General features: G+C 42.8%; 2 protein-coding genes across 6 annotated transcripts in view; one reads left to right on the top strand and one right to left on the bottom strand.

The window, feature by feature from the left end:
- The window catches only part of LGALS8 (galectin 8), a 64,756-nt gene that overhangs the window by 14,661 nt on the left and 32,055 nt on the right, over positions 1–18,040 (bottom strand). The gene's annotated exons all lie outside the window — the stretch shown is intronic.
- Positions 1–18,040, top strand: part of HEATR1 (HEAT repeat containing 1) — a 55,737-nt gene that overhangs the window by 32,626 nt on the left and 5,071 nt on the right. For all 5 annotated transcript variants that reach the window (XM_066383681.1, XM_066383676.1, XM_066383688.1 and 2 more), the window contains 15 exons: positions 682–785; positions 943–1,086; positions 1,649–1,767; positions 1,868–1,989; positions 3,410–3,538; positions 5,504–5,734; positions 6,489–6,615; positions 8,377–8,537; positions 11,708–11,754; positions 11,864–11,987; positions 15,080–15,220; positions 15,705–15,994; positions 16,566–16,716; positions 17,567–17,725; positions 17,850–17,984. In XM_066383681.1, coding sequence (XP_066239778.1) covers positions 682–785; positions 943–1,086; positions 1,649–1,767; positions 1,868–1,989; positions 3,410–3,538; positions 5,504–5,734; positions 6,489–6,615; positions 8,377–8,537; positions 11,708–11,754; positions 11,864–11,987; positions 15,080–15,220; positions 15,705–15,994; positions 16,566–16,716; positions 17,567–17,725; positions 17,850–17,984 — 2,184 coding nt within the window. The remainder of the gene's footprint in view (positions 1–681; positions 786–942; positions 1,087–1,648; positions 1,768–1,867; positions 1,990–3,409; positions 3,539–5,503; positions 5,735–6,488; positions 6,616–8,376; positions 8,538–11,707; positions 11,755–11,863; positions 11,988–15,079; positions 15,221–15,704; positions 15,995–16,565; positions 16,717–17,566; positions 17,726–17,849; positions 17,985–18,040) is intronic.

The following is an 18,040-nucleotide window of genomic DNA, read 5'->3' as shown; positions in this document are numbered from 1 at the left end:
CCATTGAAATACTGGTCAGTTTGTTGATTTAAATTTACTTGTTCTTTATTTTAAATATTGTATTTGTTCCTGTTTTGTTTTTTTCACTTTAAAATAAGGTATGTGCAGTGTGCCTAGGAATTTGTTCATAGTTTTTTTTATAGTCCGGCCCATCAACGGTCTGAGGGACAGTGAACTGGTCCCTTGGCTTACTCTGCCTAATTTCAGTAGTTGTCTGATGGCACCTGTGTAAGGACAATGAGAAGCTGCTCATTGGTTCATGTGTACACCGAAACCTAGCTGCACTTCCAAATAACCGCCCAGCTGTGTTTGTAGGAAATCACATTCACAACAAAGAGTATAGTACCGGGGTTCAGGAGTTCTCAGAAATGTAACCAATATGTTACATATACTTAGATTTCTAAGATAAATTAAGTGAAAGAAATTAAGGTACAGAACAATGTGTATCATATACTCCTCTATTTGTTTGTTTTCATCTTTATAAAACTGTCATTGTACAGGAAGTTTTCAAAAGAATATACAAGTTGGTAGTGGTGGTTGCCTTTGGGGATTGGCCGGGGCTCTGGAGTCATAGGGAGACATAAGAGTGTACATAAACATTTGCATTGCATCTTTTTTAATTAACAGTCACTGCTCTAATTTTGTCCTGTGTATCATCAACATTTTTTCTTCATATTTCAGATTTCTGTTAATGCTGAACAAATCAGAATAGAACTGGAGCCACCAGATAAAACTAAGTCCCTGGGCACAATTCAGCAAACCAGAAGGCAGAAAATGCAGCAAAAGTAAGCTGTGACTGCAGGGAGAGCCTGTGCTCACGGCCCGGAATGTTAACAATTCCTGGGGATTTCTCATTCCCATCCATTGGGCATAATTGGGTGTATTTCTTCTTAGCACTGGTAGGATTTGCTTTTCCAACTTTCTCTTGTATCTGTTTCCCAGAAAATCACAAGATCTAGAATCTGTTCTGGAAGTTGGAGGTTCTTACTGGCAAAGAGTAACCCTCATCCTAGAATTACTGCAGCACAAAAAGAAGCTTAAAAACCCTCAGATCTTGATATCAACCCTTTTCAACCTACTATCCAGGTAATGACCCCACCTTAACATTCTCTTTTCTCACTTCAGTGGTCTGTAAAATAAAGCAAGGTAAGAACTGTCATTGAAAGATGAAAAGAATGGTTTTAGGTGCCCATTGGCAAGGCCGTACATTGACCTTCATCCTGTACTGTACTGAATTAGGAAATGACCAGTCACCTTCCAGTCTCCATATTAACTTTCAATACCATGTCCCTGGGCAGCATTACTTGTGTTTGAAGATACAGGACAACACCTACTGTATTTTTGGTGTGAATAATTAGGTAGTCATAAAAAAATGCCATTGAATTGTGGGGGGTGTTCTTTCACCTAAAAAGCAAATTCTAAGACTCTGAACAGGTAGACGGAAAGTGCAGGAGAGAGGAGAGGTGATGTGACGTAAGCTTCATACTGTATGAAGAAGTTAGATGTCTCCCATCTTCTGTATAGACTTGATGTTTAATGTTCATATTTTAGTCATTCCTTATTTAATATGTGTTTTGGAGAGCCATTGGTGCATTACTGACCCTGTACAGCTTTCTTATCCCATCTTTTCTCTTCCGGGGTCCTGCAGGTGTTTAGAACCTTTGCCACCAGATCAGGGAAACATGGAGTATACCAAACAGTTAATTCTCAGTTGTTTGCTCAATATCTGCCAAAAACTCTCTCCAGATGGCAGCAAAATACCAAAAGGTATATAGTGCTTTTTGTTGGAGGGAAGGGGTGAGAGAGTTGTCCGCTTTGGGTGGGACCGTGCTTACCACTTAGAGCTGTTTACTTCTCGCCCCTATAGATGTTCTAGACGAGGAAAAGTTCAATGTGGAGCTGGTCGTTCAGTGCATCCGCATTTCTGAGATGCCTCAGACCCATCACCATGCCCTTTTACTTCTGGGGACTGTGGCCGGAATATTTCCTGTAAGTATTAATGACTTAGGACTTTAGCAGCTATTTCAGATATTTCTATCTTCTGTGGACATAAATAGGTGTTCACTGGTTTGAATTCAGTGAACTTGGGGATCTTAGAGCGTTGCCTCTTATTAGCTGAGACAGATTTTGCTAAACTTTGGTTCCTCTTGGTAAAGAGGGACTGATAATAACCTTCTTCATAGGATGATTGTGAGGACACAATGGGATGATTTGCAGTTAGCACTCAGTGCAGTGCCTGGCCCGTGCATCTATCTATAGTATTAGTGTTACTTTGACAAAATTATTATGCCTATAATCTTCAAACAGCTTTCAACCAGTGACTTAAGAAAATCAGATTATTAAGTACCTCAGTTGAAGAAATATGTCAGTTTTCTTATAGAAATACATCAGTTTAAGATTTTTGAGGAGATTGAAACTACTTTCATATTGGAGATACATCAGATGTTCTTTTTTTTTTTTTCCAATAGGAGAATCATTTTATGGTTTGTTTGTTTTTTTGTATTTTTCTGAGGTTGGAAACGGGGAGGCAGTCAGACATAGTCCCGCATGCACCTGACCGGGATCCACCTGGCATGCCCACCAGGGGGCGATGCTCTTCCCATTTGGGGTGTTGCTCTGTTGCAACCAGAGCCATCCTAGCGCTTGAGGCAGAGGCCACAGAGCCATCCTCAGCGCCCGGGCCAACTTTGCTCCAATGGGGCCTTGGCTGCGGGAGGGGAAGAGAGAGAGAGGAAGGAGAGGGGGAGGGGTGGAGAAGCAGATGGGCGCTTCTCCTGTGTGCCCTGGCCGGGAATTGAACCCGGAACTCCCACACACCAGTTTATGTGCCATAAAATTCAACCATTTAAAGGTACGGTTGTTGGGATCATACAGTCTGTGGCCATCTTTGTGTATGACTTCTTTCACTTAATTTGGTGTTTTCAAGGTTCATCTGTGTTGAAGCTTGAGTCAGTATTCTTTTTACAGCTGAATAGTATTTTATTTCTGTGTATTTTACATTTTGTCAGTTGAAGGGCATCTAAGTTGTTTCCACTTTTTGGTTATTACAGTAAAATTATGCAGCTGAGACATTTGTAAACAAGGTTTTGCATGAACCTTGGTTTTAGGTCTCTTTGGAGTGGAACTGCTGGGTCATCTGCTAACACGAACTGTCTGAGAAACTGCCAGACTGTTTTCAAAAAGAGCTGTTCTGATTTGCGCCCACCAGCAGTATGCGAGGGTTCTAATCTTCTACACCCTTACTGCTACTTGTTAGTGTCTGTCTTATTACAGTCATCCCAATGCGCATGAAGTGGTATCTTGTGGATTTTGCTGTTTTGAGTTATTTTTCTTATTACTTAGTTATAGTGAATCATTGATATTTGATGTATTTACAGTGGGAAATACTGAAAGATGTATTTTCTTTCAGGATAAAGTTCTGCACAATATTATGTCTATTTTTACATTTATGGGAACCAGCATCATGCGTCTAGATGATACTTACAGTTTTCAAGTTATTAACAAGACTGTGAAAATGGTTATTCCTGCACTTATTCAGGTAAGCTGCCTTTATACCATCATTAGTATTTTTTTATTTTATTTTACATAGTATAAACCTTGAGCTGTATAGTAAGAGTGAAACTTAAAGGCCTTTCTGAAATGCCTCTGGTATTTGTGTGTCTTAAAATTTTAGATGATGAAGTTAAGCAGCAATCATGGAAATAATGTCTTTTCCAAAAATATGAATAAACATGCATTCTGCAAGGGTGTAACTACAGAAGTTCCTCGACATTATTCTGACAAAATGAATTTGCATTGACTGTGTGTTTCAGGACATTGCGTCACTGTGATTATACCCTTGTGTAGGTCAATGAAAATAGGAAGTTTTAGCGCTACAATGGCAAAGTTGTTAATGGGCAATTCAGCAGACATTTACCAAGCACTCTGTAAGAGCTAAGTACTTAAAGAGATGAGCGAGACATAGTCTCAGCCAGTAAGGAATGGACAATATGAAACTAAAAAGTGGCTTCTCGAAGGTGAAAGAGGTTAGTCATCTACTTGAGTTGTTTGCCTGCATTATTGCTGGTCTTACGTTATTGCCTGACCATTCCAGGGATGACTGTTCAGCACTGTCTCCTTGTAATCTTGGTATTAGATTTTCTGTGTCTAACAGGTTGGCGAGTCAGGTCACATGTAAATAAAAAAGAAAAATAACTGCCTTGATAACATTTATGCCGATAGAATAGATAAGTGCTGAAAAGTCCAGAAGAGAGGAAAGTCCACACAGGCTAGGCTGACCACAGAGTTCCATAAGCAGCAGCATGTGACACGGAATGAAGGAAGGGGAGGATTTGCCTTATGAAATGGCAGAGTTGGGCATGTGTACACTGTGTGGAGAAAGTAATGTTGACCAGTGGTCTTCAACCTTACATGTGGGGACTGGTGAAAACAAGAGAATTATTTCAGGGATCACTAAGACAGAAATCACCCTGAGCATAAGCGAATTCAACTAAGATTGTTTGTTCTGTAATCTTCATGCAACAGCAGGGTGGTTAACTCTCACAGACTGGTGTGCAGACCAGCAGTTGAAAAACACTGATGTTGGCCCTGGCCGGTTGGCTCAGCGGTAGAGCATCAGCCCTGTATGTGTAAGTCTCAGGTTTGATTCCTGGTCAGGGCACACAGGAAAAGCAGTCATCTGCTTCTCCACCCTTCCCCTGCCCCCTTTCTTTCTCTCTCTCTCTTCCCCTCCTACAGCCATGTCTGGAATGGGTTTGAGCGAGTTGGCCCTGGGCCCTGAGGATGGCTCCATGGCCTCACCTCAGGTGCTAAAATGGCTTGGTTGCCAATGGAGCAGTGGACCCAGATAGGCAGAGTATCACCCCCTGGTAGATTTGCTGGATGGATCCCGGTCGGAACTCATGCAATAGTCTATCTGCCTCCCTGACTCTCACTTAATATAAAAAAGAAAAACACTGATGTAGATGATTCGGTGGAGAACAGAGAATTCAGACAGGAGGAGAGGGCATTGGCTTATTCGTTCATTCTTTTTGTCCTTGAAGAGCTCTCTGTTTTGGGCACTAGTCCCAAGGGTTGACTGGCATAGACTTCCTTCTGAAAGCAGCAGGCAGCTGTTGGTTGTCCTGTGCTCTGTCCTCGGTGTGGCCCCTTGAGCACAGCACAGATGCTGCTGAAGTTTTGTGCTTCTCAGATGTCTTGAGAGCAGACTTGCACTCAGTGCCTGGCATTTGGCATCTGCCTTAGTGCCTCTTGTTTGTTACTTTTCATATCCGTGTCTGTTTCTGATATGTGTCCTCTGGGGCGAGGCTCATGTCCTGCACTTCCCCTCAGGGCTGAGCAGTACCTGGGACATACTTTATATTCAGTGAATACTTACCCATCGGTTTTCAGTTATTAAACAATTTTTTATAACTGGGCACATGGAAAGCCTTGTCCTACCTACTTAAAGCCTGTTTGTGGGGTTATTTTTTCCCATGTGCTGACCTTGTTTGCTGCTCCTCAGTCTGACAGTGGGGACTCTGCAGAAGTCACTAGGAATGTGGAAGACATGGTTGTGAAAATCATGCGTGTGTTTGTGGATGCTCTGCCGCATGTCCCCGAGCACAGGCGCCTGCCCATCCTGGTGCAGCTTGTGGACACCCTGGGCGCAGAGCGGTTCCTCTGGGCTCTCCTCGCCCTGCTCTTCGAACAGCATGTCACCAAAACCGTGCCGGCGGCTGCCAGTGGAGAAAAGGTCAGAGCGCAGGGTGCACAGTAAGGAAACGGCGATATTTCAGCAGATTTTGTGATATTTTCCAGCTTAAATGTGGGGCTCATGATGCTTAATGTGCATCACTTAACAGGCCTTGCTTGGAACAGCTCTTAAAAATATTTTTACCATTCTCTAAAATAGTTTTCAGAGCCCCTGGCTCTGAATTCCTCAGTAGTAACAGACATCTGAGGATGATTTGACTTTTCTAATAAGAAGGTCTGGTGTTCTAGGTGGTTCTGTGTCAAATCCAACAGAGTACAGCTATAAAGTGATTCAACTCTGTCTCTTGAAAGTACATAGTGTTGAAGGCATTTCACAGGGGAAGGGAGGAGTGTCAGTGTCAATGTCACTGAAGTCAGTAAGACGCAGGTGATTGTTTTGAGGAACCCTGTTGGGGTGGACGAGGAGAGAACAGGGCTGTTTTTAGATGTCTGTAGAGCCTGGGTCTGGGAAGAAGTCTAGTCCTGCTCTGAGTAAAGAAGGGTATTCCGTTCTTGCCAGAAATCATAATGCAGGTTTCTCTCGATCTGTGCCGTGCAGGTCTCATAAACTGGTTTTCTGTGTAAGGAGCTCAGTAGCTTATTCCTCTAGTGGTAAATGTGACCATGAAGAACAAGGAACAGTATGGAGTGACTTTATATGCTAGGAAATAGTTTTAAGACATTTGTTTTATTTGCACTTATTAACATAAATTTGACTGGTACAGTTTTATTACTGGTGTCTCTTCTATATGCAGGATGCTGTGTTAGAAGCAGACACTGAATTCTGGATCTCAGTCTGCTGTGAGTTTAGTGTCCAGCACCAGATACAAAACTTGATGAACATCCTCCAGTACTTAGTGAAGCTGCCGGAGGAGAAAGAAGGTAAGCATCCATCAGGGGTTAATGAATCTGATGCCACAAACTCGGGAGGCAGAGCCCATGCAGGTTGTCCATAGAACCCAGAGAACACCTTTAGAAGGAACTTTTTAAGTAAGTTAATAACTTTTCATTGGGGTATATGATTTTGTACCTTCTCAAATTTATATGGAAAGAAACGGGAAGTAGGATCTCTGCTGGCTGGCCCTTACACACTGGCATCTGAACCTCTGTTCCTGTGTGCCCCTGTGTCTAGGGTGAGTTAACGGTAAAATGACAGCAGGTCACCAAGAAGAAAAACAAACAGCTAGCTCAGCAGTGGTAACTAGATACAACAGTTTTACTGTGCTTACGTGTCTTGAGGAAAGTTCCACTGTTTGCAGCACCAGTGACAATGGCTTCATGTGCTACATGTTCTTAGTTCTGTGTCTTCCGAGCAGAAGAGCAAGGTGCATTCAAAACAAGGGATTAAGGCCTCTATGGGGACTGATTTCTGTGTGGCCTCCCCTTGGCCATGTCTTCCTTGCTTGTAGTCGGCTCAGAAACAGATCGGAAGGTGCCTCGAGAACTATATGTGCTGACGTGCTAAGGAAGAAGTCTTCATTTTGAGTCAGTCCAGGACAGTGGTTTTCAAGTGGCCCACCTTGGACCCCAACCACTGCACCCCAACCCTTTTATATTAGATCTATATGAACATGGCATTCTACAAAGTTTTAGGACATCTTCAAACTTTTGGAGTCAATCACTGAAGACTTCAGTCTGTGTGGGCCACCAAGGGAATGCGTCTGAAACTTCAGAAATTGAGTATGGAGCCAGCAGTTAAAGATAACTTTTAAATATTTTTGTCTTCCATTTGCTTGTCTCAGTTGCCCTGGCTTGGTTTTTTGTTTTTTATTTGCATGTTTTGATTTCTTTTGTTTTTGGTCCTATGTACTCTTCTCAGGGCTGTTGGGTACTTTCTTGATGAATATATTTGTCTCTCACTAATTTAGAAGAGGGAAGACTGGGTATAATAGATTAAGACAGTGTTTCTCAACCTGTGGGTCGCAACCCCGGCGGGGGTCGAACGACCAAAACACAGGGGTCGCCTAAAGCCATCGGAAATACATCGCCCCTGTGTTTTGGTCGTTCGACTCCCGCCGGGGTCGCGACCCACAGGTTGAGAACCGCTGGATTAACAGATACTCTCTGAAGATTGTATCTGGGCCCTGACTAGTTGGCTCATTGGTAAAGTGTTGGCCTGGTGTGTGGAAGTCCCAGGTTTGATTCCCAGTCAGGGCACACAGGAGAAGCAAACATCTGCTTCTCCACCCCTCTCCCTTCTCTCACTCTCACTCTCTTTCCCCCTCCCCCCTCCCTCCTTTTCCCTCCTTCTCCCTCCTTTCCCCTTCCTTTTTTTCCTCCCTCCCCCTCCCTCTCCCTCTCCTTCACCACATCCTGCAGCCATGGCTCGATGGTTCGAGTAAAGTTGGCCCAAAGTGCTAAGGATGGCTCCATGGCCTCAACTCAGGTGCAAAAAATAGCTTGGTTGCTGAGCAACAGAGTAGCAGCCCACATGGGCAGAGCATTGCGCCAGTGAAGGGCTTGCCAGGTGGATCCCACTCGGGGTACATGCAAGAGTCTTGTCTCTCTGCCTCCCCACGTCTCACTTAATATAAAAAAAAGATTATAAGATTGTATCCGATTTACTACACATTATATCTGTGTCTGTACTAAAGATGTAGCTCAGAGATGAGTGTGGTCACTTGTTTTGTTGCTCTTTTTCAGAAACTATTCCCAAAGCTGTGTCTATTAAGAGTGACTCAAAAGAGGAAATGCTACAGGTTTTTAACACAGACACTCACACTAGCAAGCAGCTGCGGCATTTCAAATTCCTGTCAGTGTCCTTTATGTCTCAGCTCCTGGCTTCCAGTCATTTTATCAGAAAGGTGATGTTTTCTTCAAATATGTTTATGATATAAGATATAATGATTTTGTCTTTTCTAAAGGAACTGTATTTTAAACTAGTACAAAGGGCTTTGGCAAATAGCATGAAAATGTGAGGCATGCCTTTCAAGATAATAGGAAAAAATAGTGCAATTCACCATGAAAAACTGTTCAGCGTGATCTGCTACGGTTGTACTTATATAAAGCTTGACTCAGTAATTCTACCCTCTAGTGGGCAATACCCAATAGAAGTGTATAACCATGCACCCGAAGACGTTTAGAAATGAATGAATGTTCATGAGAGCCCAGAACTGGGAAATCTAGTGTCCATCAGCAATGGAGTGCTATAGTGTTGTCATAAAGGGACGTGGGTGAACCTCAGTGACGCACCACCTGACGACCCTTATAAACATAATATTAAAGGAAAGAAGGCAAGTTGTATGAAGTTCAGAAATAATAACAAAGCGGATCTGGTTTTAGAAATAAAGATAATGTTTGTGTCTGGAAGGAGAGGGGAGGGTTGTAATGGAGTCAAGTAGAGGCAGGATTCTGAGGCTCTGTGACATGCTGTTCTTTACCTGTCATAGTGAACTTGATATGTAGGAATTGTGCACCTTTCTGTTTGTGTGTTAAACTTCAAACGACAAAGGAAGGAGACACAGAAACAAAATGAGGAAATAAATGGTGCAAGAGGAAGAAGGATTATGACCAGGATACAGCAGAGTCTCACACAGAGTATTTGTACATCATCTGCTATTATCGCATGAGCAGATCAGGAGGGGAGGCATGGTCATCGAAATGTTTACAGAGAAGCGTGCAGTAAACTCGGTACTTATTAATGATTTAAGAGAAACAGTCCTCTTAGTATTGCAAGATGAGGGCTCCTTGACCTGAGAAAGCTGTCTGAACCTTTAGTCTCATCACTTCACAATGGACACCAGTAGTGGGCTGGGTAAAGTCCAGAACAAAGATGCCTTCTGTTGTTCTAGTTGATGAAAGAAATAAAGTAGAAGAATCAGAAAGGATAAAAAACAACCTCACCTGACCAGGCGGTGGCACAGTGGATAGAGCATCAGACTGGGATGCAGAAGACCCAGGTTAGAGACCCTGAGGTCACTAGCTTGAGTGCAGGTTCATCTGGTTTGAACAAGCTCACCAGCTTGGACCCAAGGTTGCTGGCTCGAGCAAGGGGTTACTTGGTCTGCTGTAGCCCCACGGTCAAGGCACATATGAGAGAGCAATCAATGAACAACTAAGGCCTCGCAACGAAAAACTAATAATTAATGCTTCCCATCTCTCTCCGTTCTTGTCTGTCCCTGTCTATCCCTCTCTCTGACTCTCTGTCCCTGTAAAAGAAAATAAAAACCTCTTAGAACTAATTAGTACAGCAAGCCTGCTTGACAGGGATCACTATAGACACTGTCCACAGGTGGGTCTGTGGAGAAACTGCTCTGGCAGGCAGGCTGCCAGCGACAGCGGTCTGGTGGGTCAGTGTGAGAGCACATGAGCCCGAGCACACCTGTGTGCATGTAAGGAGTTATGTGGCAGCTGACATCACAAAGCCTTGGGGAGAGTCCTGCCAACAACCATAGCTGGCACAATTTATCGTCTATGTGGGAAAGGTTATCTCACACAGTAAACAGAGGACAGTTTTAGGTAGAGTAAAAACTTCAATGTGAAAAGGAATATTTAGAAAATCAGGGGAAATATGTGGCCAGAGAGTGGAGGAGAATTTCTTAAAAACTTCAGTGTAACAAACGCCACCATAGACACAATGTAAAGAAGGCCACAGACTAAGAGAAGATGGCTATGTATGAATCCAAAAGCACAAGTTTCCATTAGAACAACTGGCAAAGAATATGAATTCACTGAGGAGTCACACATGGCCAGTAAATGCATGAAAAACCACCTCCCTAGTAAGAAGGAAACTACAGGTTACATGAGATGGCACTATGATGTCCATCAGATTAGCATAAATTAAAATCTGTTGTAGCAACAAGTGGCAAGGCTGTGGGGACAGGCATTTCTGTGCACAGAGATGGGGACTGTCGTGAAAGCCCTTGGCCAGCCCAACCACTTGGAAGATGCTCAGGTCCCTCTCTCAGGTGTGTGCTCTGCAGAAACTTGTATGGATGCTCAAGGAGACACGAAAATGCTCTTGTGCCCTGGCCGGTTGGCTCAGCGGTAGAGCGTCGGCCTAGCGTGCGGAGGACCCGGGTTCGATTCCCGGCCAGGGCACACAGGAGAAGCGCCCATTTGCTTCTCCACCCCTCCGCCGCGCTTTCCTCTCTGTCTCTCTCTTCCCCTCCCGCAGCCGAGGCTCCATTGGAGCAAAGATGGCCCGGGCGCTGGGCATGGCTCTGTGGCCTCTGCCTCAGGCGCTAGAGTGGCTCTGGTCGCAATATGGCGACGCCCAGGATGGGCAGAGCATCGCCCCCTGGGGGGCAGAGCACCGCCCCTGGTGGGCGTGCCGGGTGGATCCCGGTCGGGCGCATGCGGGAGTCTGTCTGACTGTCTCTCCCTGTTTCCAGCTTCAGAAAAATGGGAAAAAAAAAAAAAAAAAAAAAAAAAAAAAAAAAAAAGAAAATGCTCTTGTTCAGCATTGGTACTTAAAGAAAAAAAAATGGACACAAAACTATATGTCTACTAGCAGAGCTGAGTGAAAAATAAGTTGTATATAGAAAGGATACTGCCTGCAGTTCAGATGAGTGAACAAGAGCACGTAAGTCACATAGTCAGAATTCCAGTATTATCAGACAAGCGTGTTGCTGACAGCAGACTCAAGTTTAGGGGCCTGGAGTAGTAGCAGAATGGCATTAGGGAGCAGTTCATAGGGGACCACTGCTGTATCCATAGGTCTTCTTAAAATTAGATTAGAGCTAAAGAAAGATCAGCATTTCATAATTAGGTAAATGAGCATTATTTACCATATTTTTCTGAATCTTTGTAGTGCTTTATAGGCATTACAAATATCTATAGAATGTAATTAAAGGAAAATATTTATTTATTACAGTATGATGGAGATAATCAGACCCTGATTAAATTCTAATGTCACAAAACGGTTGCTGTTGGGTTTGAACTGAATAGTCTTATGTTTCATTGCATCTACTTCAAATGATTTTCTTATTACCTGCTTCTGTACTGCTCTAATAATGTCTTCTTTTAAAAACAGGTAGTTGAAAGTGGTGGTCCTGAGGTGTTAAAAGGCCTTGAACAGAGGTATGTTACTTTTCTTTTTTCAACTTTCAGTTGGAAATAATTTTAAGCTTTTATCAAAGAGCTGGAAGAGTAGTACACAAAACTCTCATAGAAGTCTCCTGTGTTGTAGATTGCTAGAAGCAGTCATTGGCTACATCAATGTTGTTGCACAGTCCGTAGAGAAAAATGCAGACAAACTAACCGTGAAGTTTTGGCGAGCTCTCCTCAGTAAAGCATATGATATGTTAGACAAGGTAGGTCTGTTTCTCCCCATCTTCTGTGCTTTGTTGCCATTTTTGTCATTGGTAAATGTTTTAACAGTTTTACTTTAAGAATAAACTTAGCGCCTGACCAGGCGGTGGTGCAGTGGATAGAGCGTCGGACTGGGATGCGGAGGACCCAGGTTTGAGACCCCGAGATCGCCAGCTTGAACGCGGGCTCATCTGGTTTGAGCAAAGCTCACCAGCTTGGACCCAAGGTCGCTGGCTCGAGCAAGGGGTTACTCAATCTGCTGAAGGCCCACGGTCAAGGCACATATGAGAAAGCAATCAATGAACAACTAAGGTGTCACAACGAAAAACTAATGATTGATGCTTCTCATCTCTCTCTGCTCCTGTCTGTCTGTCCCTATCTATCCCTCTCTCTGACTCTCTCTCTGTCTCTGTAAAAAATAAAATAAAATAAAATAAAATAAAATAAACTAGCAATAGCTTCTGTTAACATAACGCAGCTTAAATTTTTCTTGGAAAAGAATCTCTTGAGCCTGACCTGTGGTGGCACAGTGGATAAAGCCTCAACCTGGAATGCTAAAGTCGCTGGTTCGAAACCCTGGGTTTGTCCAGTCAAGGCACATATGGGAGTTGATGCTTCTCTCTCTCTCTAAAAATGAGTAGATAAAATCTAAAATAAATTTAAAAAAAAAGAAAAGAATCTCTTGATCACTAGAAATAAATTGGTTGGAAGGATAATCATTTATCTATTTATTACACTGGGGAACAATTTTTTTTTTCATTTTCTGTTGCGTGAGCTTTTAGAACTGTTTCTGTATATTTCTGCATTGCTAATTCCAAATCTAAAATCTGCTTTTTGGTGCATGCTCTAGTTTCTATGCAATTTTAATTTCTTTTTGTTACCGTTAATGGCATGCATTGGTTTTTAAGTTGGGAGTTAAAAGGCAACAACTCTTGGATTAATGTTTTAAAACATCACTTTTACATAATTGTAGTTGTTTTTAAATGTAAAAAACTTATCTGATAAAAACACCCTCTTATTTTGTTTTAAGATTGAATCATGGCTTCTTTGAGTAGGTGTAAATGTAAGAATAGCCTGACACCTTCTGTTATATCTGTCGCTGTTACACACTTCAACCTCAAAGGTGCAATATTTTCATCATTTGTGACACATGCATATACTGCCTATTTTCAAGTTCCCCTTGGCGATCAAGACAAGAATTGGGCTCCTCATATTGTGTGTCATAATTGTGAGGAAATGCTTCGTGACTAGACAAAAGGAAAACGCAAAGGAATGCCTTTTGATACTCCCATGGTTTGGCGTGAACCTAAGGACCACAGAAGTGACTGTGATTTCTGTCTGATCCATACAAAGGGCATTGACAAGAAAAAACGGCATATGATCGCATATCCTAATATTCCTTCAGCAATACGACCTCTCCCACACTCTGAGATACTCCCGGTTCCAGTTTTCAATGGTTTTATTTCTTCTAAGGTCAAAGAAAGTGAACATGGTGATCAAGTGTATTTTTATCAGATGCATGAAGAAATGGTTGTAGAATCTGAAGGGTCTTCTTCTGATGCTAAGCAGTCATTAACCCCTCAGCAGTTTAGCCAACCTGAATTGAATGACTTAGTAAGAATGACATAAAAATTGTCCTCGACTTTCTGAAGTATGAAGAGCATAACTGGATCATTTGTGTGGATCTTAAAATGGTAAATTTCCTGCTAGGACAACAGAGAGGTTTCATGAAGTATCCTTGCTTTCTGTGTTTGTGGGACAGCCGAACTCGGGAGAAACACTGAACACAGAAGGAGTGGCCGAAACGTGAAGCTCTGGAAGTAGGGATACAAAATATTGTGAATGAACCTGTAGTTAATCGAGACAGGATCATTTTCCCCCACTTCACATCAAACTTGGCTTAATGAAGCAATTTGTTCAGGCTTTGAATAGAGAAAGTGAATGCTTTCAACATATTATTTCTGCTTTTCCTGCCTTGTCTTTCGAGATGATAAAAGCAGGTGTATTCAATGGACCTCAAATTCAAACCCTCATATGTGACAAAGAATTTGCCAGAAAGGTGAATAAGGAGGAGAAAACAGCATGGCAGTCTTTTGTGGCAGTTACAGAGAACTTCCTTGGCAACAAAAAAGCAGAAAACTATGAACTTCTGGTTCAAAGATGCAGTTGGCTTTCCGTGACATTGGATGTAACATGAGTGTTAAGATTCACTTCCTGAACAGTCACCTTGATAAGTTTCCCAAAAATCTTGGAGCTGTTAGTGATGAGCAGACTATTGCTGAAGCATCAAACAAGATTGTCCTCAACAAGTATACAAACGCAAGAGCTACAAATGCAAATTTTTGCCTGAATACAATTTAAATAAGTTTTGCATAACTTTTATGATTAAAATAAGTGTTTTAATATGTTCTATTTTGAAATTGTAGACAAATTCTGATGCAATCATATCTTTTAGTGTATTAGTGTATTTACTGCATTATATAAATTATTATATTTCCACAAAGATGATGCCCAAGAAGACATTCTACTTCATTATGTTAAACTAAATGTTGAAAATTTTACAGTAAGATGAAAACCTAAAATCTTGAATTGCAAAAAACTGTAGCTTACAGAGAAAAACTAATGTCAGATTTGAGATCAGCACACTCGAGTTGGGTAAGAACAAGTGTTTTTGTGGATGCAACAAGAATTTTGTTCCCTAGTGTTATGTGAACATGTGTCTCGGTGAATACCATGCTTTCAATGTTCAGACATGTAACACATTATAATGTTCTCCTCTACTCAAGGAGAATAAGGAAAAAAGCCTGTCAAGTAGAAGCTGTGGCCTCTTAGAAGCATTGCTGGCCCTGATAGAAGGATCACTGCTCAGAATCTGGCGTCATGGCATTGAGCAGTTCACTTAGTCTGAACATCAGTTTTTATTGTTGTTTTTTAATAAATGTGATTAGCAGTGCCTACCTGAAAGGTTAGTGTAAGAATTAAATAAGAAAATATGTTTGAAAATGCCTGACATCTAGGAGGTATGCAGTGAATAGAAGTCTCTCTTAATCTGAGTTATTTCTTTTTTTGTTAAATGTAAAACTCTTCTCTCTAGGTCAATGCCTTGCTGCCCACAGACACCTTTATCCCTGTGATCAGAGGGTTGCTGGGAAACCCTCTGCCCTCGGTTCGCCGGAAAGCAATGGATCTTTTGAACAACAAGCTGCAGCAGAAAGCATCCTGGAAGAAAAAAACCGTGAGTGACCCAGTCACTTTTCTGTGCTCTACCAAAGAGCTGCATTCTCTACCCCTCCCTGACGTTTCTTCATGGGCCAATCTAAATAAGTAGGTTGTCCTCTTAATGTAATGCTGTGATATCAGCATTTTCTAATGGGATATTGATTCTAATAGTGTGTGTGTGTGTGTGTGTGTGTGTGTATGCTCTTAAATGGAATTTCAGCCCTAATGGGATTCTTGCTTAATGTGGACAACACATTGGGTGTAGGATAATTTTTATTCACTCTTACTCTAACCAGTAGCTGTTTTATATGAATCAGAAACTGGTCACGAGCCCATGCATTGGCTTAGCGATCAGTCAGTTGGATAAGGTTGCTTGTGTGCAATCTTGTGGCTCAGGAACTGTTGCTCTGTTCTCCGTTTCGGCAGTGCCAAGCAGTGACAGTGGAAGTGGACTAACAGTGTCTCCAGCTTTATTTGGGAATTTTGGTTGTCCTCTTCAGGTTCACCATTTCCTGAAACTGGTTCCAGTTCTTTTGGCCATTGTGCAGCAAAGAAAAGGGGGGGTAGAAGAACAAGCAGTGAACAGACAGACAGCCTTGTACACCCTAAAGCTCCTGTGCAAGAATTTTGGTGCAGAATATCCAGAGCCTTTTGTTCCCGTGCTGGACACTGCAGTGCAACTGATCGCTCCGGAAAAGGAGGACGAGAGGAACGTTGTGGGCAGTGCCCTGCTGTGTGTGGCGGAGGTGGCCTCCATGCTGGAAGCGCGGGCCATCCCCCAGCTTCCCAGGTGTGCTGGTGGGGCCTGGGGACAAACTGGAAGATAACATTTCAGTGACTTTTTTGCCTTTAAGTAGAAGTTACATAAAATTAGACTTGCTGAAGAATTTTTCTTAAAACTGAAAAGCATTCTTATTTACCTTTATGATGTTTTCGTCCCCCAGTATCATTTCCCTAAATAGGTAGCAGTGGGGGAAGGTGCCCCTGACTCTGTGGCTTTGGCCTTGACTGGCAGGGCTGCCTCACAGGTCACTTAGCTTTGCTGTCCAGGAAACGGAGAGAGTTCCCAGGTCGTGGGATCCTGTGGGGCAGAGCATGGAAGGCTTTTTTGCAAAGTGCCTAAAGCATAGCAAGCACTGAGCTGAAAGACATTATTTTTTTAAATGTGTGCTGCATCAGTACTGTTGGCACTAGATTTCCTGCTCTGTCACATAAAATGCACAGACCATGTTTTGCAGACTCTGACATGCACCATGATGTCATGTGGGCATCAGTGTTGGCTTTTCTCATAGTAACCTGTACCCCACTCTCCACTCTTTTCTACTGTAAGTTACTCTCAAACTACCATTTTTCGTTTTCAGCCTGATGCCTTCATTGCTGACAACAATGAAAAACATGAGTGAACCAGCCTCCAGCGACATCTACCTGCTCAGCACATTGGCGGCCCTGCAGAATGTGGTGGAGACTCTCCCCCACTTCCTCAGCCCCTACCTACAGGGTATGCTGTCTCAGGTGAGCCACCGTGACCACAGCATGCTGCTTGGGGTAATGGGAAAGGGAAGAGTCAAAGACTTAATAATTTCATTTGTTCTTTTCTAGTTTCTGTTTGGCAGGAATATTCTTATTTATGAAAAGAAGTACTTGTTATTTCTAAATGTGTGCCTTTTTCTCTTCCACTTCATCATTCCTCTGCTTAGTCCTGACATTGGTATGGTATCACTCTGTCATGAGGCTTGTCTGTTTTTTGATTTTGCAGAATATATTTCATTGTTGTTTTTCCCCATGCGAGGTTCTTGGGGTTAAGCTGGAAGAGCTGCCATTATTCCTTCTTGTAGAAACTGGAGTCCCTTGTGTGTTTCTAACATCGGAAGGTTTTCTGTATTCAGTATAGTGATTACTTGCAAACATGATGGACAAGTGGCATTTCCAACTGAAAATGCCCAAGAATGGCCCCTAGTTCTGTCCTGTTGATTGATTGCCATTTATGAGGTTAGGAGCCTGAGCTGCCTCGATGCAGATGTCCTACCCGACCCGTGCATGCTGTAGCCAGCAATTAAAATTGACAGAAAGGGACCTCGACACCTGAGGGGTTTTCTAGAGTGGGAGCAAGGGAGAACTTGACTCTCTCGTGCTCTCTGGGTTCCTGTCCTCTGAGAAGATCGTAAGTCTAAGTGCTCTGTGTCCTCGCACCATGGACCCACATCCCTGATTCCCAGTTGGGAAAGAGGTGTCTGTCCATTTTCATCTGCAGACACTCAGGGTCACTTTATAGGGCAGTCTCTGGGCTAATGTGCCCCATGCTGTCCCGTCACCAGCATGTGGGCTGGCTTCTAACATCATCACTGCTTTTACATTTCCATAGGTGATTCATTTGGAGAAAATCACAAGTGAAATGGGTCTAGCCTCACAGGCTCATGTCCATCTCACGTCTCTTAAGAAGACACTGGCCACCACTCTGTCACCCCGTGTGCTGCTACCAGCCATCAGCAAAACATACAAGCAAATCCAGAAGCACTGGAAGGTTAGATGACATTGGGCATCAGACTTTGGGGAAGGAAAGTAGTACGTTTTGGAATTTTCACTTTTCCTGAAGGAACTCTAGGAATATTAATAGCTGGCGCCTCTCTCTCCTGTGTTGTTGGTAGAATCACATGGGTTCATTTATGAGCATCTTGCAAGAGCACATCGGAGTCATGAAGAAAGAAGAGCTCACCTCCCATCAATCTCAGCTCACCACATTTTTCTTGGAAGCCCTGGACTTCCGAGCACAGCACCCTGATGTGAGCTTATTTCCACTCCCCCAAATCCTAAACTGATCTAAGAGTCAGAAAAACTA

Source organism: Saccopteryx leptura, chromosome 1 (assembly GCF_036850995.1).
Source record: "Saccopteryx leptura isolate mSacLep1 chromosome 1, mSacLep1_pri_phased_curated, whole genome shotgun sequence".
Lineage (NCBI taxonomy): Eukaryota > Metazoa > Chordata > Mammalia > Chiroptera > Emballonuridae > Saccopteryx > Saccopteryx leptura.
The sequence above is the reverse complement of the archived record's forward strand: the minus strand, read 5'-3'. Positions and strand labels throughout refer to the sequence as shown.